At 34.0% G+C, this 24,177-nt stretch overlaps 1 protein-coding gene across 1 annotated transcript in view; it reads right to left on the reverse strand.

Annotated features, from left to right (window-relative positions):
- CSMD3 (CUB and Sushi multiple domains 3) overlaps positions 1-24,177 on the reverse strand; it is a 1,237,422-nt gene that overhangs the window by 340,181 nt on the left and 873,064 nt on the right. The window contains exon 23 of the mRNA XM_004743466.3: positions 4,746-4,915. Within this exon, the coding sequence (XP_004743523.2) occupies positions 4,746-4,915 (170 nt within the window). The remainder of the gene's footprint in view (positions 1-4,745; positions 4,916-24,177) is intronic.

The following is a 24,177-nucleotide window of genomic DNA, read 5'->3' on the forward strand; positions in this document are numbered from 1 at the left end:
ATTTTTTAAAAAAGAGAGAGGTAGACAAACTTTTTCCAAAAAAGAATAGACAGAATATATTTATAGTATTTGGGAGATAATATCTCTGTCATAACGACTCAATACTGTCATTGTAGCACAAAAACAGGGACAGATAATATGTAAATGAATGAACATGGTTTTCTCCCAGTAAAATTTTATTTATAGACATGGCCGTCAAGACCAATTTGGCCCATAGACTGTCTGGGAATCCCTGATTAAAGGGATATGTAGCATGCAAGTTACAAATAGCAAAAAAAAAAAAAAAAAAAATTAAAACCTGTATATACATTCACTGCTCCAAATTCCATAGAGGTAATTGATTTTCACAGAATACTTTATTTTTGGCCAAATTTCTGTATCTGCATCTTATAACTGCAACTGACAAACAAGAATGGTTCCTAACTGAATATTGCTTGAGTTTTTTAAGTTAACAAGATCTAAGCAAAGCAATGTAAAAACAATGTTATATCAGAAAATGGAATTTGTAAATGACAGAAGCAACTTCTTGGCTAAACCGAATAATAGTTTTTAATTCTAGAAAATATGTATTCTCAATATTTTGGTGTTATTCACAACAGAATGACTATAGACACAACCCATTCTTAAACTTAAGTATAGATGATGTGCAAAGGAATAGATCAAGTCAAGGTCTGTAGTATTTGTCATTTTCTGCAGGGTAACTATTCCTAGTATTGTCAATATCAAGCTATCAATATGACATCTCTGTATGTAGAGTTGGGAAAGGATGGACGCTTTGCATAGTATTTCCACCATAGAGATTTAATACACAGAGCTCACCTAAAAAAACACACATAATAACAAAAAGAGTAAAATAATTAAGAAATGAGAAGTTGTATTTGTTACCTTTGTTTTTAATATAACAATTGTAATATAACTGTAATCTAATCTAATTTAATTTTTAATAATGTGTATGTTTAACAACCAGTTCACAAAATTACTGAAAATTTAACAACAGGTTCTCACAAATAGTATTCCCAAACACTAGCACATAGGTTACAAAATAAGCTAGAAAATAATACGTCTTGAAAAACAACAATATTTTAATAACTTTCTTTTCATACTGCTAGAAGAATGTTATTAGTTATTAATCCAGTCCTTTAACTATTTAGTCTCACATAACTATGATAATTCTTTCAGACTCTCAAAACCAATATTAAGTTATTTAACTGACTCTTCTCTATAATCATCCATCCTATCTACATTTTGCATTAGACATAAATCTTTAAACTACAAAATACTGAGTGTGGTAAAAAGATAGCCTTGAATTTTTTCTCTGCTGCATTCCCTTATCTAAACATAATGCTCAGTCTTTTTCTGAAAATAAAAACAAGCATTACAACAACAAAACAGAGATAGTATTTCTGATTGCTATTCAGCTTTTGTCTTATCAGGCTGACAATGGCAATTACTCATTGGTGATTGTTTAGAGTATACATATAATAAACACCTCCTATAAATGTTAATTGAAAGAAGTAATTAAATTACATATTTTGAGTGAGGGTTGGAGAAGTTCAGTATTCTTGCCCATTAAAAGGAACAGAAGCAAGGAAGGATATATTCATAATTCCCAAATCTGATGTCTATCAGATAATCTGGAGAGCTTTATAAAAATCCAAAATTCCAGGTACAGGCCAACTAAAACAGTTTTCCCCAGATCTACTGAATCAGGAAAATCTGGTAGTGGTACCAGGAATAAACTACCTAGAGGAATCATATGATCAGCTATATTTGATATCAACTTTATTAGTATGGCTGTATGTATATTTATGGAAAGAGGAGGGAAAGAGAAAGAGTGGGTGGATGACTAAGTGGGCATCAGCCTGAATGGCATGCTCTCTGGAGAATGTGTGTGTGTGTGTGTGTGTGTGTGTGGAGGTATAGATTAAGTTGATACACACACGTTTTTATTATTATTGCTCTTTTAGTCAGAATCCAATACAGTGATATTATAATAAATGCAACAAGAAGAAAAAAAGCCTTGTCTAGACCTTTCACTCATATAGAGTTTATAAGAGAGTATTATCCCAAAGAACATAGCCAATCCTACCATATCAAGAAAAGCAATGCTTTTCTGAGTCAAGGGACAAAGGGCTATTTGTTCTATAATGGGCTATTTGTTCTACTAATTTCTTTTCTTTTCTTTTTACACATTTTATTTATTTACTTGAGAGGGAGAATGTGAGCAAGGGAGCAGAAGCAGAGCAGCAGAGGGAGAGGGAGAAGCAGGCTCCCCACTGATCGGGGAGCCTGATGCAACTCCATTCCAGGGTCCTGGCATCATGACCAGAGGCATGCTGCTTAACTGACAGAGCCCAACATGCTGCCCAAGGCAGCTGCTTAACTGACAGAGCCACCCAGATGCCCCAGTTTTACTAATTTCTTCTGATTTCCTGGTCTGAATGGACAAAGAGCTGACTGCACTAGGTGTAATGTTGGAAAATGCTGGGATGAGAGTGGGTTCTCATGGACTGGTTTGCAGTGGGGGAAATCATCCTGCATCATGAAAGGACTCTGGGCTCCTTAGTCTTTGAAAATTAATCATCTGTCCTTTGGAGGGAGTATCTGTCTGCTTCGTGCCTAACTGTGCCTGTATCAGTAGGTACTTCTGAACTAGCTGTCCATGGAATTAATGGGAAGGATAAGACAACATTTAATCATTTACATCTTAAACTGATGGAGAGACCATGAAGACCACAGAGTTGGAGTTTAAAGCCCAATAGTCTCTATACAGTGGCTTGCTAAAGTTATTTTGAAATAATAATTCAGAATAAAACCAAGGCAAGATTACCAGCAGGGGCTGTTACTACTGTAATATTTAGTATATGTAATCTTTTCAACTTGGGGAAACATATATTTATTCTAGAAAAGTTACAGAAATCTTTGCTTGGGATATAAATTTTCAAGAAAGAAAAATCCTTATTTATTTAAAAATCTTTATTTAAAGGGCCTTGAATTGCATTTTTCTGCCTTCTTTTGTTTGTCACCATCACATGCACCCACAATGTCACTTTTAACTGGAGTGTCAACCATCCTCAGGCAACACAGGTAACAAGCACATGTTACCTTATTCCAAGGAAGCAGCAGTTTAGACAGAAATTATTCTGAGGAGCACATTCAGGTTATTCTTTATAAAGGCATCACCTGTGATCCTAAATGAATTTCTCAATTAATAGCCATAACTCAGTATGGAGTAGTAATGGATATCTTTCAAGCAACACAGAGAATGATATTTTAAAGAAAGAAATATTTTAGGAAGAATAGTGGTAGGCTGGGGAAGCACTTCTTAACTTATAACCATATATTTATTTTAGCTGCTTATGAGATACAGGTTAGCAGCTAGCCTTATACATCTGATCTATGTCTTGATATATTTCTCCTCATACTTGGCCTGAGGAAAACATAAGCACTGCCTCACTTCGAGGTTTAGGCATCCCATTAATCTCAATGCTGACTCTAATTCAGCAAATAAAGCTTATGTTAACAAGAAAATCCAAACAATGAACTGGAGGTTGAGGAGATTATAAAGTGAATCCCTGTTGCTTATTGGGGAAAAGAACAAAAAATAAGAATGATCCTAAATTAATAGTAAAATTGTATATAATATATCTAAGGAAATTTCCCATGTCTAAACAAATCTTACAAGCACACAGTTCTGTCTATATTAGTTCATCAATTATCATCAAAATTATATTTTTTTAAGAAATTTTTTTAACATCACTGCTAAACAATGATCCCTTACCCCTGCCAACCTGAGATGTCACTTTTTTTTTTTTTTTAAAGATTTCTGAAAACAGAATTATGTTGGATTTCTTACCAGGAAGGAAATATTGACAATTAGGAAAAATTTATCCAATTATTTTAAAAATATTAAAAGTGATTTTTATATAAGTGTTTATTTTTATTTTACTTTCTCCTATAAATTATATTTACTAAAACACTTACTTGGCAAAATATTAATCAGCAAGTGTGGAAATATTGTATCTTTTAAAAAAATAAGACCTTTGCCTATTTCAACTTTTTAGAATAAATTTGTAAATTTTACACTAAATATTTATTATCATTATTAATATTTTTAAAGATCTATTTATTTATTTAGTTTAGAAAATAGGCAGATGGAGAGGGAGAAAGAATCCCAAGCAGACTACGTGCTGAGCGTGATGCCAGATGTAGGGCTGGACACCTGACCCCAAAGCAAGAGTCAGATGCTTAACCAACTGTGCCACCCAGGCAGCCCACTAGATGTTTACTATTAATAAAATATATTTTACGTATATAACTTACAGATAGGAAGTCATTAGTTTTATGCGTTTACAAAATACAAATTTTTTGTAATCATCCATGTATCAACAGAGATAACCAAGTAACTTAAAAGATATCAAAACAAAAATAAACCATCACTCTATTTCTTAAAGAAATAACCATTCCTATGTTAATTATATTTTATATATATGATTTGGTGTTATTTAAACATTAAAATTTATGTATCATAAATTAAAAATATCTGTATTATAAATAAGCATTGGCAACAAAACATTTATCTCAATGAAAATGATAATAGGAAAATAGGAAATAATGTATAATTGAAATCTATGAATGGCAGAATCAACTTATAGTTGACCACACATATATATGCATATATATGTATTAATATATACTTACTGACTAAAAATTATCAAAATACAAGAGTTTCTGAGTTCACCTACCTTAAGAACGTCTCCTTGTGCTAAATGAAATGTTCTGGCTGAAATATTGATTCCCTTTCCTGCTTGAACCTGAATACTATAAATGCATTCATGGTTGTTTTCATAGTTGAGTGGATAATTTGGAGAAAGCAAAATTCCTTCATTATTTGTTGCAGATGCACCACATTCAGCTGCAGGTAAAACAGAATATTAAAAGCACAGTTTAATAGAAAGCATTATCATTTTCAAGTAATGTAATGTATGGAAGTGTTAATGCATTTTATTTTAATTAGAACCTAACAGGAAAATAATGTACAAAATGGCTGTGTACTGTAGATGATTCATTCCCTCTCAAATAATATATGGGAAGAAGGAACAACTGTCCATGGACAGGACATTTGTACGCAAGAGGAAATATAAAATAGTTTTAGTATTTCACTCCTGCTCCAGGATGAAAAGGTAACATGAAAAAGGATGAGAACAAAAGATTTTCAGGACATATTTTAAGTTTGTATATTTCTGGTTAATTGATTACCTTTAAATTCATAATTTATTTCTTTTAAAATACATAAAAAAAGAGCGATCAATTTTATTTTAGAATGATTCTTATCTGACCTTTTTATTTTTACCTTTTCTTGAATTTGACCCCTTTTCCTCCAATAGTCAGCATTCCCCTGACCCAAGAACTTCAGGAATAAAAAGGAAAATAAATACTGTATTGTCTTTCAAAACTGATATAATGGGTATAAGCCATTAACCAATAATTGTAACAAACTGGACACTTTTGAAAAATGGATCACCTTTCCCAATTCAAAAAATAAAACAGATTAAGTCAGTCACATAATCAGTAAATTGTACTGCTAACTCTCCTAGATTAACTTTGCAAAACTTGAGGACATGTCTAACTACATAAATTGGGAATTGGGAATTTCTCCTTTTTTAAAAAATTTAATTTTAATTTAATACTTTACAAAGCATGTAGCTTTTATTATAAAATCAAACAAGTCCTTATAAGTTCCCAAACGTATTCCTTATGTCTCAGAAATTCAATGAATTCAGTTTTCTATCAGATCTAATAACTTTTCTCATTTTATCATACCATAGGCCAGGGAGAGTTATTTTTTCAAAGGCTTAACTTATCAGGAAAATAAAGCAAGTCATTATGCTCCAGAAAAGATTTTTAAAATAATGATTCATGAGAATAATCATAGGAAGTATATAACGAGGTAAAATATAATGAATTGTTTTAACTTTTACATACAATGATTAATGCTTAAACATTTACAAAAATAACGCAAAAGAAGAAAGCCTAATGAGAAAATGAAAATGATCGAAATGAAACAGTCAGTATAATGACAATGTAGTGTGAAATAGTAATAAAAACCAATGATATGTTGTTAACAATCAACCAGTCACATGAACTGCCACAAAACTGAGCTCCTCCAAGTTCCTTTTAAAGTAAAAGGAAAGCAAAAAAACAAAACAAACAAACAAACACCCTCAAAAACTCCCAATATTGATTTAAGTTTTCATTTTTATGTAACCTTTAAGCATGTTTGAACATAAAATAAGTTCTTGTACTTATAGCCTTACACAATTATAATACCAAAACATGTTTACAAAATATAAGAATACAACTACACAAACAGTAACATTTAAAATAGCAACATGTATCTAATGTGGCACAAGATTTCATTTTCCTGAAATTAAATTGCTCTTGGCAATGTGGATGAGGAACCAGCTGCTGGCATATAGGCTTTTGGAGTTTGTTATGCCTTTATTTATTTTTTTTTAAAGATTTATTGATTGATTGATTGATTTGACAGAGAGAGATCAAAAGTAGGCAGAGAGGCAGGCAGAGAGGGAGGAGGAAGCAGGCTCCCTGCTGTGCAGAGAGCCTGATGCAGGCTGGATCCCAGGACCCTGGGATCCTGATTTTCGAGGAAGGCAGAGGCTTAACCCACTGAGCCAACCAGGCACCCTGTTATGCCTTTAAATATACTATGTTGTGCATGATTACATTCTCCCTTATCTTATTCCTCTCTAAACTTTCAACTGAATGGTAGAGTATGATACCACGTATCCTTCACTTAGTGCAAATGAATAATTTCTATTTTAAATCTGTCTCATTGACTTCTTACTAGCTTATTACAATCTAGGTATACTTCTGGGAAATAAGGACAAATGTAACAGAACACACAGATGATGCAGAATACACATATATTTTTATCAGTCACATTATTTATTAGAGAATACACACAGTTTTAACTGTTATAGAATCAAGGAGTTCTAAGAATACATCCTTGGATGCCAGCTTGCAACACCGATACACTGATTAGGAGCCCAGGCTTTAATAAGATGCAGAGATTTAGTTTTCAAAACTAAGGGATTTAGTTTTCAAAATTAAGCTCTATATTCTGCCTATATGGGTTTGTTAAGTTATTCATTTTCTCTAAGCCTCAATATTGTCATTATTGCCATGAAAATAATAACACCCTCCTCAGAAGGAAGCTTTGTTTGTATGTGTGAGTTGATAATATATGTAGAAAATACACGCAGAGCATTTAGTATGGTGCTGGAGTACACTAAGAGCTCAAAAATTAAAGCTATCATTACGAATATTTAAGTGAATTTTTTAATGCTCATGGTAGTACTCTGCGCCACATACAGAAAAAAAGTTTCAGGATACTTACATTGTCCCCAGTGTGATTACCTAGGTGTAAAAGACATTTATGTATGTAAAAAAGCCAGGAGATTTTTCATTATTTTGGAGAATCACCTATAATATTAAAATCATTTTAGCAGCTGGTATAAACTGAACAAAACAAAACAAAAATGCTCCCCCCAAAAAACAAAGCAAGTTACTTCATTACTCATGAAAATACACTAGTAATTTATTGTTCAATTCTCAACATTTAAATAGATGGTGTCTTCTACCATAAATATTATTGGGTCTATATTGTATAATTTAATGGAAATTTGCTTTTATATGAAAAATAACCTGCTTCTGTTATATTTTAGTATTTCAGTTGGTTTAAATGCCTATAAATGTGTTTCTGGTTGGTGAAATAAAATCAGGACTCAAACTAGAATGGAAGAATTAAGGGAGAAAATCTGGATTAAGTTAGTACCTTTTTTATTTAATCATGACCATTGTATTTGCTCAGAGCAAAATGAAAGCATACTGTCCCTTGTTAAAAATGTACTGAGCATTTCAAGAGACCAATAAAGCATTTAATCAAGCATGGGATCCTTCTTTGCATGGAGCCCTGTGTGACTACATGGCCTTCACACCCATGAAGCCAATTCTGTATTTTTTCCTCACAACAGCTCTGCAAGGTAAACTTACTTTCCCTAATTTTATAAATGAAGACTCTAAAGTGAACTTTCTTGCTAAAATCAACCAGTGTGTTTCAGAGCTTGGATTAACACTGGCATTTACATCTGCCATTGCCCATGGGCTTAAAATTATAAATATATAATTTCTCTTTCAGATCAAAATACTTCTTTATTATGACGGGAGGCATTATTAATAATTTAATTAATGGATGCAGATTGAGACTATCCTAGATAAACTGGTATGCGAGGGCACTTTTTTCTTCATTCTTTAACAGTAGTATGCACTAGTCTATTAAAATCTAAGAAGATTATTTTATGTGTACTGGTGTGTGTCCTGGAGGAAGGAAGATTTTCACCCCATTTATAAGTTATTAGAAGTAATTATTAATGTTCAGAATGATTGTGTCATTCCAAGGGAAGATCTTGAAATGTAAAAAGTAAGCATCAGTTCAGAATGTTCCTCTTATATATACACACAGGAAAATGAACAAAATTTTTTTTTTTTTTTAGTAAGAGTCTTAATAAAGTAAAGAATAAAGAGGAATGAGTTAAGGAGGAATTGATTTCACCACAATACTAAACTCCAGGAGCTAGGTGATTAATAAAAAATTATTTTTATATGTAATCTCATCTTTGATTTTATCTTTGAATTTCAAATATACGCCAAGCTGGCTTACAAGTACCCAACATAGGACGAACCTTTGATCTGTACAAGCTTTCTTCCTATACTCCAGCTACAGCCCTCTTGCTTGACAACTGGAATTAAGTGGGGTCTAGTGCTGAAGTTCACAACAAACTTTGCACAGTTTGACCATATGCCCAAGTCCAGCAATGCACCTGTTTCTATCACTATTGTCTAATAAGCTGACACAATATTTTCCAAATGCAGTTCTGACCTTCTAGTATGTGCCTCAAATATACTCATGATCAGCAAGTCAAAGTCCACAGTATGTCATGCAGGGCCATTTATACCATGAATCCAGTCGTCCTTTCGAGCTATTTCCCACCTTTCTTTCCCATGCACCTTGCAGTTCAGCTCTCCTGAACTACTGTCCCTTTGCCCTGGTGTCATATTCAGCCTTTTTAAGTGCCGCTATTTTCTCCACATGTAAGCACCAGCTCGAGTTCCAGCGGATGTGACTTCAGGATCCAAACAAAGAAGCAAATGACTTGCTATGGAATTATACTGTTATGGTTCCTCCCAACATCATGTGGCTGTGATTATGAAATAAATAAAATAATGTCACACTGAAGAATCAGGGATAATTTTCACAAGTAACAGTCATGGCTATAATGTTCATGAATGTCCAGGGGCAGGGGGGAAACATAACTGCATTTTCATTGTACAGGGCATGAATATCACAGCAAGTTTTCACAAAACATACTAAAAATGAGAAGATATATAAGTATCAGTAAATTATGCTTGAACATTCTTAAGGTATGTTAAAATCACCTGAGGGGATAAAAACTAGCAGCAGAACAGCTAGCCCTAAGAGAGAAGAATGATGGTTAGTTGATTCTGGCAAGATAAGTTTATATAAAGAAACATCAGCTACATGGGAAAGAGCTGTTTGAGTAAAGGAAGTCCTAGAAATCCGAGTCAGTTGAAAAACTGTCATGATCACCTAGCCATAGTGACATTTATGGCAAGTATGCAGCTGTCACTGAACAAAAACAGATCTGTGACTTACTACATCAACGCAATGCCAGGGTTTTCAGGCAGGTGCTGTAACAAATTGCATATATGATGTAGCATATATAGGAGAAATATTTATCTTAATAAAAATAAAGCTACAAAGTTATTTTAATATAAACAATATTTTTGCTTAACTGGGTACCTTAGTAGAGAACGCATAGTAGGATATTAAATTGGCTAGAGGCAGTTAACAGTATGCTCTGATTTGGAAAAAAGCACAAACTGATTCAATTAACAACTATTTATTAAATCCTTAGTATGTTACCGGCATGAGAGGTACAGTGTGGAAACCCTCATAGAATGTACTTTATGACAGAAAAGACAGATATTTACTATATAGTCATCCAAATAAACAAGTAATATGTGAAAACACAAAATGGGGAGCCCTGACTTGTTCTGAATAAAGTCAAGACTTCTCTGAAGGACTGAAATTAGTAAATTAAAGGTAATAGGATAAGGCAGGTTGGTGGAAAGAATATTTCAAACAGAAAAAAAGATTTCTGGAAATATTATGGGGGTGAGGGGTTGTGACATGGTCTGGGAACTGGTCTGGGAGAGGTTTTATTTGTGCAAGTTTGAGCTGGAGGGAGGTCCCTCAGGATGAGAGTTTCTTTTGTTGTTGATCTGTTATGATAGGGAAAAAAATGTTTTTCTTAGATGTCTATGAAAGGGGATGTCACTAGATGTGAACTGCTTGTTGTTCTTGTGAGGGAATAGCTTTGTTTTTAAGCCTTAGAAAGTCAGTTGAGGAAGATGAAGAATAGAGAAGTAGATTGAATGAGACTTGTTCATAAAATATTTGAGATTTGGGGTCAGAAAACTATTGCTTCATAGTTCAAGGGTTGGGATGTTTTCTTGAAGTATGGGAAACACATTTTTTCTTTCTACTGTAACATAAGCCCAGAGCCTTGTTTCCTTCATGGTTTGGTCTAGAATAAATTTTATGTTCTTGATAACTGATGTCATTAATTTCTAAAGCCTAAGTTTGTTAATATGACCTTCCTACAAAATAATCAATGTTAATATACTAATAGGTAGTAATGTTTCCTCTCTCTAATTTGAACTGGGAGGTCATCTTTTAATCATAGGAATTCACAACATAAAAATATTATATAATTTAGCAGCATATTAGGGAAATACTTTTGGAAAATACGCATTTAATACTTCTTATCAAATATAAATATATGCTGTTTAATCTCCAACCCAAAATACCATATGTTATAACACCCTTATTTTGTGAAAAACAAATCCTAGCCATATAAATATTTTTATTTAAACATAGAGATTAAGAAATCAATGCAAGTTACCCATATGAAACTCTTTGCTGAGCTGAAAATAATATGTTGATAAATGTAGCCTTCCTTGGATTGGAGTAGAAGAGATATGTGTACTGGAATCTGGTGATAAGAGTACTGCTACAGTGAGGAATTCACTAGAGCAGGGATATCCATTGAATTTCAATTTTTTCTTACTTACTGAAAAACAGGCCAGCCCATGCATCATTAATCTCCATTACTAGGGTAAGAAAACTGGTAGCATCAATGGTGTGTGTATAGCCACGTATTTTCAGATAAACTGGTAAAATGTTTTTCAGTAATTTGGCTGGGAAATTTGACAAATGTCTATGATCAGTGAAGTCTGCAGTTATTTTTAAGAATTTGCATTGCAATTGAATCTCTTCTTTTAGGCTATTTTGATAGCACCACAGGTTATCTTAAAATTGTTTTGTGAAAGCGGTTAAAGTAAACTTGACTGGGATTATTCAAAAAAACTTCAAAATATTTTGAACCTGAACACATGGTATGCTAAGTCAAATAAGGTATAACATTAAGTAGAAATATTATTGTCCATATGCTTAATTATTACCAGAGGAAAAATAATGCTAATGATTGTGTTTATATAGAAAGGGGGGGTTGGCATTCAAACTGTCAAATCCATATCAACCACTTATTTTACATCATATATGTAAATTTACCTTTTTTTAAAGTTTTTAATCAGTTATTGAGCCCATTACGTCCCAACTCTAATTTCTACCTTATTCATTAAATTAAGACAACATTGATTTTAAGAGGCATCATTATTTTGTGTCTCTAAGAAAGCAAAACCTTGCCAATAATTTAAGATAGCCATTGATTGTGACATACATACCAATTTCAGAGATGTTAATTTTTTTGAAAGGGTCATCTAAGAAATTGTGATATGTGATAAAATGTGTTAATAACATTGAATACATTCAGGAACTCTTCTTTTAATATGCCTTTATAACTTAACAGTATAAATAACACATTAGACCCATAGAACATTTTTGTCAATTTTTTTTCTCAAATAGTTACTTAAATATAGCTTAGATTCTCATAAAGTGGTTGAAATTAGAGGGAAGAGAAGTATATTGCTCTTCTTATGCCACTGCTAAAAATATGAGAATCCATTAGTACTACTTGTATGAAGTCTGGGTTTCCTTTCCTTCATTGTTCTTAGACAGCAGTGTGACTTTACTGGATTTTAGTTTTTTTCAGTTTCTCCAAATATAATGCATTTATGTGTCCAAGGGCAAACTATTGATTGTTAAAGTTATTTACAAATCAAGAGTTCCTGAAAACAGATTTCCACTGGAAGAAATTAAGTTGGAATTTGTTATTTTTCTTCTTAAAATTTCATTTTAATGCATTTTCTATATTCTTGGCAATCATCATTGCCATGCAGTTATTATTTTATGAATTAAAGTCATAATTAAAAAGCATAAGTTTAAACCTTTATTTTTTTTAAGATTTTTATTTGAGAGAGAAAGACTACATGCATGAGTGGGGTGGGGCAAGTGAAGCAGAAGGGAGAAGAAGAAGCAGGTTCCCCCACTGAGCAGGGAGCCCCACACAGGGCTCTGTCCCAGGACCCTGGGATCATGACCTGAGCCGAAGGCAGACGCTCAACCGACTGAGCCGCCCAGGTGACCCAAAACTTATTTTTACTAAATATACAATTTTCTGCCAAAAAGTGAGCAGGAGGGCGCCTGGGTGGCTCAGTGGGTTAAGCCGCTGCCTTTGGCTCGGGTCACGGTCTCGGGGTCCTGGGATTGAGTCCCGCATCGGGCTCTCTTCTTGGCAGGGAGCCTGCTTCCTCCTCTCTCTCTCTCTCTCTCTCTCTCTCAGCCTGCTTGTGATCTCTCTGTGTCAAATAAATAAAATCTTTAATAAAAAAAAAAAAGTGAGCAGGATTTCCTATAACCTGAGATTGTCCTTTCACGCTTCTTTTACTTCTGTAAGCAGTATTCAAGGTCTACTCTGCTCAGTTTATGTGCTCTTTAAAGATAACACTAACAATTATACCTACGGATATACGAGGTACTACATTAGGTCTTGGGGATAAGGTTCTCCTCATGGGATTTGTGGCCAGAAGAGAGACAGACATGAAAACAGGCACAACACTAATGTATAATCTGTAGCATAACCCAAGTTTGCAATGATCTGGAATGGCAAAAAGTGAGGCGATAATAACATTTTAAAGTAGTGGTAAGAGAATATGTCAAGGTAGACTTCATGGAATAGGTTATCCTTGATCTGAGTTATAAAAAAAAAAATCCCAAAAGTAATAAAAATAGTGAAAAAAGATTCCAGGCAGAGAGAACTGCTTGAATGAACGCACAAGTGGGTCAATCAGATTGCTATATTTAGGAGAACCAGTAGTTCATGTGCCTTTCTAGAAAACTAAGACTTTATCATGTAGGCACTAGAGATCCATTAGAGAATTTTAAGAAAAGAAAAAGGTGATCAGATTTGATAACCCCATTAGGGAATGGATTATAACCCTGGGTTCCTAGAGGCACAAAAGCCTAGAGAATGTAATTATAGAATGTCAAACAGGAGATGGTAAGTATTTGAACTAAGGTGATAGAGGAAGAAGCCAAAAGTAAAGGTTCTAGAACTTGGAAACCAGTGGGGAGTGGGGAATAAAAGAAAGGGAAAGGTAGGGGAGATAGGAGGAAGAGTGGCTTTGAGTATGTTGATGAACTGATTTTTGTACATGGTGAATTTTCTATGCCTGTGGGATATCATGTGGAAAAGTCCACTAAGCAGCTAGACATGCTTGTATTTCATGGGACTGCTTGCATAAGCCACAAAAAAAAAAAAAAAAAAAAAAAAAAGGCTGCAACCCGGGATCTGAATGAAATCAGAGGAAAAGCAAACTAACACCAGAATCCATGGAACTTCAGAACTCAGAGGCAAGGGGCACCTGGGTGGCTCAGTGGGTTAAAGCCGCTGCCTTCAGCTCAGTTCATGATCTCAGGGTCCTGGGATCGAGCCCCGCATCGGGCTCTCTGTTCCACAGGGAGCCTGCTTCCTCCTCTCTCTCTCTCTGCCTGCCTCTCTGTCTACTGGTGATCTCTGTCTGTCAAATAAATAAATAAAATCTTTAAAAAAAAAAAAAAAGAACTCAGAGGCAAAAGGACATTCAAGGAAGGTGTTTTCGTGAAAGAGGAGGGAGGCTTTAGATTCAAGGAGATTGTCAACTGTTTTAAATGTCAGAGGGAGTTCAATTAAGATGAATACTAAGGGTTCACTGCTTTGGTAATTAAGAGGCAAGAAGAAAGGAAGTAAGATAAAGCCTTTAATGATACTAATGGTAAAGACAAGTAGAGAGACAGGAGGACAGCTAGGGGTGACACAGGCTTGAAGGAAGAGTTCTTTTATTTTTGTTGTTATTTTGGCTTGGGTTAGTTGCGAATTTTAAAAGATTTGAAGATGTTTATATTATAATAGTACTGAGATCGAGGTTCAGAGGGATTTTTGAGAAGCCATCCCAATTCTGAAGACCTATTAGTCTAGTATCCTAAGACTAAATTAATAAAAAAATCAACTTGGGAAAATCTGTGTGATTTTTATTGTGATAGGTGAAGAAGCAGATTTAAATTCCACGTACACTATGATTATGGAATAATGTATACATAAGAAAAAATGCTATTAAAGAATATAGCAATAAATTCTTTAGTAGTTTTCAGATAAATGACTTAATATTTTAAAATGCACTGAAAAACTGTGATCATTGTGCTTAGACTAGATTATTTTATTTTCATTATTTTTTGAAGACTTCATGGTGGGCTCAGATTGTTATTGTTTTATAATGATTAAATTTTAAGCATATATTTTATTCTTTGACTACCTCATTTAATTCAACTGATAATAAATCTAAAAAATGTTTGTATAAAAATGCTCCTACCCCACTTAATGATATAAGAGAAAATAATCTTTTAGGTAATAGTGATGTTTTCATATTTTCTGGTGAGTTATTTCAGTGAAGCAGACCAAGTTGTAGTAACAAAATGTTCTGAGAGTAAGACAACAATTACTAATATTTCTGATATCCCAAGATTCTAATATACTTTTGTAGACCCTGTGAAAGCCCAATTAAAAGTGTTAACTCAATAACAAGACAGAAGGAATACTAGAATGAGAGAAACAAATTATTTTTGGAATAAAAGTATAAAATAATGTTTGTAGAAAACAAGAACAAAATATTATTCTTTCACCGAATAGAATTTAACTATGTACATTATATGCAAAGCCATAAACAAAGGGGACATATAGAAAACAATGGTTAATAGAATTTAAGTGCTTCCTATACTAAGTACTTTATTCATACTTTTCAGTGAAGTGAATCTGTGTTTCTGAAGAGAAATGTGATGATAGGAGTGGTTGAATAAAGCTACCCAAGATCACAAAATTGGTAAAGATTCAAACTCAGATCTTTTTGTCTCCAGACCCCAAACTCTCAAACTACTAGTTGATATTTCTACTGAGAGATGAGTAAGATACAAACTTCATAATCAAGGCAGGGACTGCATAAATTACTATGCTACAAAGAAGGGGGTATGAAAAAAATGATAGTCTTACAGCTTTAAAGGAGAGAAAATTCTCTCTTTATGGAAAAGTCACACAATGCCTCATCAAGAAGGTAGTATTTTGGTTGCACTTTCAAGGGTGGATAGAATTCTGATGGGCTGAGAAGGGAAGAGGGTATTTATGGGGAAAAAGATAATTTCGCTGAAGAATATTATTAAGTTTCCTGAAGGTGAGGGAGGAAGAAAGGAAAGGTAGGAATAACTTTTAACTTTACTTAGTTCATTAGGTTTGTATGCATAAATACCAATCTCCGGCTTCATAACAGCCTTGGGAATTTGCTCTCTAAAATGTGTTGATTAAATACTTAATATTAAATTTAATCTTAAACCATAGATATCAGAGATGTTCAAAACAAGTTTCCTATTTAGAGGTTAAAATGCAGTATCTTTCATCTAAAATAGATGAAGTACAAGCTTAATAAAGTTACCTACTGAAACAGAAAGAAGGGGAGTTAGAAAGGAGAGCAGATAATGTCTTCTTTCTACATTTTCCTCTATTACTTTTGTGAGCAGTGTTTAACATTTTTTAACAGAAGGTTAAGAAAGCAGGGATGCCTGGGTGGCTCAGTGGATTAAGCCTCTGCCTTCAGCTCAGGTCATGATCTCAGGGTCTTGGGATCGAGTCCCGCATGGGGCTCTCTGCTTGACAGGGAGCCTACTTCCTCCTCTTTGTCTCTCTGCCTGCCTCTCTGCCTGCTTGTGATCTCTGTCAAATAAATAAATAAAATCTTAAAAAAAAAAAAAAGAAAGAAAGAAAGCAAATAAGGTACATGTGGTTTTTAAATATGATTTCTACTCTATTGAAAGTTCCCTAATACCTAAATAAATGAACCAGACATTAGAGAAAACGAACTTTTTAAAGTATATAAAATAGCACACTGAGAAAGGAGAGTGTATGATATAATGAATCTTAAGATCATGTTAGCTAAATTAAGGTATGGTTAAAAAACATAGTTACTTTTTGGGAAGTAAAATCTCTGTTAAACAAATGTAGTCATTTAAGCAGGGTTATTGATTCACATTTCATTGTATACATAAATAATATTTTAGTATCGACAATCCAGAAATCCTTAAGAACTCCAAAACTCATCTCCACAAATATAATCATAATTAAGCTTGGCATTTTTGTAAAGAAATTCTAGCATGATCTGTTGATCCTGCCCTAAGCTCTAAATTAAGGCCTTTGTGAGCAGAGGGACAGTCTTTTTTCTCACATTTAAACACTGTAAAGGAGCCTCAACAAAAAGGAAAAGAAAAATTTGGTCTCTTTGACTCCCTGTCCTTTGGGTAACATATATAATCTCAAATCTCTGCTATTTCCCTAGTTCTCATCATCAAGTTTGAACTGGCGGTGGTCAGAATGAGATGTTCTTAGCTCTTTGAAATCCAAGTTGCTTCTAACTTCTCTGTTTCTTTCCTTCTTGCTGGTAATAATGAACAATTTTATAATATGATCTGATTAAACAATAAATAGGTAGCCTGAGCTTATTCGGACTAGTGACTTTCCAGTTCTGAGGAAGTCATAAATCATTACCTCCCAAGTCTTTCAAAAAACCCACAAGAACTAATGAAGAAAGTCCTAGGAAATGGGGGCCACCTCCCCTGCTGACCATCATCTGATTCGCATCTCTGGCTACACTCTGGGGGCTGATGAAAGTGGACTTCAGGGCCTGAGAGGCTGCTGAGCCTGCAATGACTAATGGGTTAATTCCATGCATTAAACAATGCATGGAAAGTCAGCATTTCAAATTCTGGGAGTAGCCTCATGCTTTCCTCCTCAAGCTTTTTAAAATGCACCTTTCTAAGTCCTCAATAGTTATATCCATATCCTGTAAAGCAAGCTATATCCTATTCCTGGAAAATGTGGCATTTTAGATGAGTTTTTCAGATATCAAGGATTTACCATGGATTGAAACATTTTTGCAAATTGAGCACATCAAGAGATACAAAATGTAGTATACTAACAATTTAATAATTTCTAAATAACTTTTCAAAATAAGAAGTTTAGCTCAACTTCTGAGATTTCATGGAAGTAGAATGACTCATAGATGCCACTCCTAAACCAGATAATTCTTGAATTTACATCTGCTAATGAAGAGCTACAGTCCCATTCCTAGATTACATACATGACAACAGGTACATCTTCTGGATGTTTAACTTTCTAAGCATAGAAAGCATGGGAGTATTTATAGTCTATGGAATATACCAAATTAATCCAAGGCAATGAATCATCCTGGGTTTTGCCACTTTAATTTACTAATCAGTTATTGTCTTCTTTATATTAGTAGCAAAAAGAGACAAAAATATCTTTTTTTTTTTTTTAGACAAAAATATCTTCAGAAAAGAGTAGTCTAATTTTGAATGGGCACTAGGATCACACCCCCTCCAACACATCCAGAAATTTAAAAAATAATTCAAAGAATCAAACTCAGCAAGATAGCTAAGTATTGACATTGTCGGCTTATGTTTGGTTTCAAGGCGTGATTGTTAACAGACTATTGGTTTTGGAAATGGCTTTTCCATTCAAACTAGGTATGAATCATTGGAACTAACGTGGCATTTGTTGCTGAAAACAACACATGTTGAGTCATTTTATATTCCCATTTCAGATTCTAGATAATGAACTAAAATTCAAATGTGTCTTCCTGTGTCTATTGGACAATAAGACTGCAGACAGAATAGATAGCTTGCCAATATAAAACATAAGAGTGGTGCCTGAGTGGATCAGTCGTTAAGCTTCTGCCTTCAGCTCAAGTCATGATCCCAGCATCCTGGGATCAAGCCCTGCATCGGGTTCCTTGCTCTGCGGGAAGCCTGCTTCTCCTTCTCCCTCTCCCTGTGCTTGTGTTCCCTCTCTTGCAGTCTCTCTCTCTCTCTCAAATAAATAAAATCGTTTAAAAAAAAAACATAAGAAATTCACATTTCCTTTAAGTGACAGAAATCTAACTATCTAAAATAGAGCACCTTGAATTAAAATGTTACATTTTAAACATGGGAGAAATGGATAGAAATTCTAGTGCATAACAAGCACTCTGGGAGTAGAGCGGAGTGAGATAAACAGATAGATTAAATGATAAATTGCTATGCAATGTGCCAAGTGCTATAAAAACAAATATAAACAAGTTTGGTGGAAGTACTGTGAATGGAATAACCAATTTCGCCTGTAAAAGTTGAAGAAAGCCCACAGAGAAAATGAAACTTAATCAGGTCTTAAAGGCATGAAGCACAATCTGCTAAAACATTGTACAATGCTTTTGCTTTTCCTAAGAAATATCTCTTCTCCTTATGTTCCTCATGGTCTTAAGAGGCATTATCAATCAGCTTTAACAGATATATAAACACACTAATTTTTATTTATGTGATATAATGCCTGCATGAATGTGAATAAGAAGCTATCCCACTTCCCTGGTCTTTACTATATCCGTTTCTTGGGAATAGTGGATGGGTTGGAGATCTTTCATGTAGTAACTGTACATTCTCTGTCTTCTCCTACCGAGATGTAACTTATAAATCATAAAAATTTGGGGCATATATTGCAGTGTACAGCAATATGTGCCAGGAGATTATAAATTCTAGGACCAACTGGAGAATGACAACTTGTCCCTCCTGTGTCCTCCACAGCAACACCACAAACAGAGAAGTGGATCAGTGGTCCATTGACAAAAAAAAAATCTAAAAGAGGGGCAAACATATTATAATGTTGCAGTGTATAAATTTAGATAGTATCAATTATGAGCATATTAAAAATTGTAATCTATAAAGTAAATTCCATGTGTTCTAAAACTGACTGCATGGAAATGGTCTCTATACACATGGTTTAGTGTTCTAGCATATTGTTACTGAAGATGCTTTTTTTCTTCTATCAATATTTGCTGTGCTCTATTTTTCGTTCCTTGCTCATATTTTCTTCACTACTGTTATTATTACACCAGAGGTTTTTGGTTTCATTTTCTTAGTTTGCCTGCTTATTTTTTATGGAAAAAGTACTCAATAAAGCAAAAATTAAAACGAGAAAATCTTCTTGTAGCAGGTCATATATGTAGAGTTTCATTTTATATAAGCGGAGTTACACACATTTGAAAATCTTAATAATTCAGATATTAACATCCTTACTTTATGTAACTAACTTGAATTTATGTAGTAATTCAATTAAACATAATAAAGCATCTCACGATTTCAAAGCTGTGGACCAAATAGGTGGTAAACCATGTTTATTTTGATGTCACATGGCCTTCCCCTTTGTTTTAAATGGAAACACCTGCTCTTCTTTGGTACACTATGCTTTGCCTGAGAAATACTATGGCATAATTACAGTGCATTCCTCCATTCATCTTACAAATGTTTATTGCCTACTTGTATGTACTAGTAGATACTATTAATTTGCACAGAGATTCAGCCATACATACACACATAAGGGAGAAAGAGACGAAAATTCTTATTTTCATGAAGCACCTATTCCTGTGATAGGAGACAGACAAGAAACAAGTAGAAATAAATAAATTAAATAATAGAAAAGATGGTCATAAGTGCTAATAAGGAAAAGGCAAATTAAAAAAGGGGGGATAGGAGGGGGGTGCATTGAGGGTATTCTTTGAGAAATCATATTCGAGCAGAGAACTGCAGGAGGTAAAGGAATAAGTATGTCATTATATAAGGAAAAGCATTGTGGGTAGAGCAAGTAGCAAATCCAGGTGGGGTTGAGGCTGGCGTCTGAGGCGCCAGCAAGGAGACCAGTATGACGGCAGTGCAATGACTGTGGTCATAAAGTCCCCTCTCCTTTCCCTCCAACTCTCCCTCCCTGGAGTTTATTCCCAACTCAGAGCCTGAATGACTGATGTCATTCATAATAGGGACATCCAAGGATCCCTATGCCCCTTTAACAATCCTTTTTCGGACCCTCCATGTCATTCTGAGTAAAACCACAGTCCTAGGTAATGGTCCACAAAGTACTACGTAATCCTCTCTCATCTTTCTGCCTGCACCTGATCTCAATCTTCCTCTTCCTCTTTCCACTCCACTGCACTATGCTCTGCTCTCGCCTTCTCTACTCTTCTTGGGTTCTGATGAATGGACTACCAAAGGCACTGTATGGATCCTAGGATATATGTCTTTAAATGATCATTCAGGCTCTGAGTTGGGAACAGTCTGGTAAAGCAAAGATGCTCACTATTGCTTTGCTATTATTTTAACGGTCACTATAATTAAAATGATAAAATTTTAAAAAATATTTAAAATTTAAATTAAAATTTAAAAATTTAAAATTTAAAAAATTATAAAATTATAAAAATCTCTGGCAAGCATCCAAGCACTCATCAGAAAAACAAAAAACAAAAGAAAACAAATAAACACCTTAGAAGAAATTTAGAGGTGATAAAACACAATGAAACTAATGAACTGCCACGATAGACCTTACAGTTAATTTAGGGGAGATTGCCCACAAAATATTATGAATAATACTGAAACATTTTTAAAACCAGCATTAAAGCAAAAGAGAACCCCTATTATTTTCTTATTATTATTTTAAGAATGCCTCCTCCTCTTCTTTTTATTAATTACTATAGAAAATGCACGCATGACTTAAGAGAATTTGAATTGTGATGTGTTTGGGAATATAACCCTTGCATAAAATGGGATGACTTTCTATAACTTCTGTTTTTTGTTTTTTTTTTTTTCTTCCTCCAAATTTTTATTTAAATTCCAGTTAGTTAACATATGGTGTAATTTTAGTTTCAGGAGTAGAATTTAGTGATTCATCACTTATATACAATATCCAGTGCTCAATACAACCAGTGCCCTCCTTAAAACCCATTACCCATTTAACCCATCCCCCAACCCATCTCCCTCCAGTAACCCTCAGTGTGTTCTCTAAAATTAAGAGTCTGTTTCCTGGCCTCTGTCTCCATGCCCCCATGTATGTTCATCTGTTTTTTTCTTAAATTTCACATGTGTGAAATCATATAGTATTTGTCTTTCTCTGACTTATTTCATTTAGCATAACACTTTCTAGTTCTATCCACATTGTTGCAAAAGGCAGGATTTCATTCTTTTCACTGTTTAACTTCTAAGTGTTCAAGTTTCTTTTCTGCCCTCTTTGCACCTTATCTCAGTGAACATCAGCTGGATGGCTTGTTAAGGCACATAGTACCACAAATGTTTTCTGCTTTTTTTGAGACTGGTCTTTTTCAGGAGCCATGACTCCTAAACAGAACATTTTCTCTCCTATTCACACACATCCTCCCCCCCCCCACACACACACGTAACTAATGCCTACTCATCCCTTACACTCAAATATAGATCATTTTCTCTGGGGAAGCCTCTTCTGTTTTACAGCATTTATCACCCTCTACTAAAATTGCCTATTTAACTGTTTATATCTTCCTCAGACTGTTAGCTTTTAGAAATCAAGTAATTTATCACTGCCCTGGGTCAATGATATCCCAATTGCCTAGAGTTGGCCCAGAGTGGATAATATTGAGTGGATACTCAGTAAATTTATATTAGTTAAAATAGTATTTTAGAGTATTAGTCTTTTTTTTAAATTTAATGGTTTTTAATTAGTGATTTAAATTAGTGATTCTTTAGAGATAGATACTAAACTATTAACAATTATTTTATTTTATTATTTTAATTTTTTTCAGTATATTAATCTTCATTTAGATTTCATATTCTTCACAAACTAGTACAAACTTAAATATATATATATTTAATAAGACCAATTGTTGTCTTCCAACCTCAGGAAATATGAATAGAGATTAATGTTTCCCCCTTTATGCTTATAATTGTTCCAATCTCCAACAGATAAATTTGGGAAATGAATTAACTCAATAACTAATTTTTACGCTGAATCATGAGAATAACAGTGGAGTATTTTAAAAACTTAGCATATGAAAATGAATTAACAGCAATGTGCAAAAGGTACCATTTGTGTAATGAATCGGTTAAGAGATTTTGAAATATTTAAATTCCAATCCTGATGACAGGTACCTTAGAGGCACATTCCATTCCAAGGAATGGAATTTAAACTGAAATAATTTTTAATTTCTAACTTTGACAGCTCTTTGATCAAAACAAAATATTTTAGAAGAAAATGGTTATCTATAAGTGTAGAAAAGAAATTCTAGAGGGGGGGGGAGAGGATTGGGCTGTCCATAGAACAGATACAGAGGACCTTTGTAACAGAAGTCAGCTTTTCAGAAAGTTATTTGTGACTGTGTGTATGTATGTCTTTTGGGAGGAGGAGATGGGAGACGGGGCCATTGGAAGCCCGATCATGGCCTGGAGGAAATATCCTTTTGGACAGTTTATATCTTTTTGCTCTGACTTTCGATAAGTAAGCAACCTTCTGACAACTGAATTGGTATCCCTGGTAAACTGATGTCAGGAAGCCTGGATAATGACTACAAATTTTGTGATCATTAGAATAAAACGTATCCCTCTTCTAATAAATCAACACGTTTGCTTAACCAGTTTTGTCTGGCATGTGTGAATCCACCTAGCAGGCATCACAAAGTTGACTTCACACCCTGCAATCTGGTTCTGAATTAGGGGACTTCGCCAGGATCACGCCACCCTTTGAAGCCTCGACACACTTGGCCAACTAAGTTGCTTCTTCATGTGACAACACTGTACATAAAGAGAGAAGGTTTTGGAGTCCGAGTCAACTTTTAGCTTTGTCATCTGGAAGTCAAGTGACTTTTGTCAACCTTGTGCATCAGTTTTGTTTTCTTTTTTTTAATCAGTCAATTAAATGAAATCTCCCTTAATAGTAGAGAGAATTGGAAATTATAAACTTAAATTATCTAGAACCAGGCTGGGCACAAAGTAAACAATAAATGACAAGTCGTAGTATGAGTAACAGTAGTAGTAGTCATCATCCTCATAGTACTTTAGTAGTAATGTTGCCTTTCTCTAATTGCGATACCGGCTTTTTCTAAATATTCCTTATGGTGCACTTTGCAAACAGAATTACTAAAGACAAACATGTAACACTCACTGACAGGCCCAGAATGCACTGTAAATTAGACTGTGTGAAAACGATTAACTGGAATTTAGATATTGAACAAAAGCTGAAAAGAGCCTCATAGTATATTTAATCAATCTGCTAGTCGTCTTTTATATCATATATATAACCTCCCTGAAATTGCTAAGCATAGAATGGAAGCACTAAATTTAGATATATGATGCAATAGTTTTTGACAATTAAACTTTTTAATTTTTTTCCATTTTATTTTATTTCTTTTCAGTGTTCCAAAATTCACTGTTTATGCACCACACCCAATGCTCCATGCAATATGTGCCCTCCATAATACCCACCACCAGACTTTATAATTTATGTAGAAAATTACTTAATCTTAAATTTCTTTAGAAAAACCAAAAATCAACAAACTGATTTTAAACTAAATAAATATTTATTCGATTTTTATCATTTTTATCATTTGAGATTGAAAGGTTATGATTTGAAGAGGCCCATTTAACTCTTTTAGAGCATAGCATTCATGTTCAGACCTCAACAGCATGCTTTTCTC

This window comes from Mustela putorius, unplaced genomic scaffold (genome assembly GCF_011764305.1).
Source record: "Mustela putorius furo isolate JIRA1106 unplaced genomic scaffold, ASM1176430v1.1 tig00000228_pilon_pilon_pilon, whole genome shotgun sequence".
NCBI lineage: Eukaryota > Metazoa > Chordata > Mammalia > Carnivora > Mustelidae > Mustela > Mustela putorius.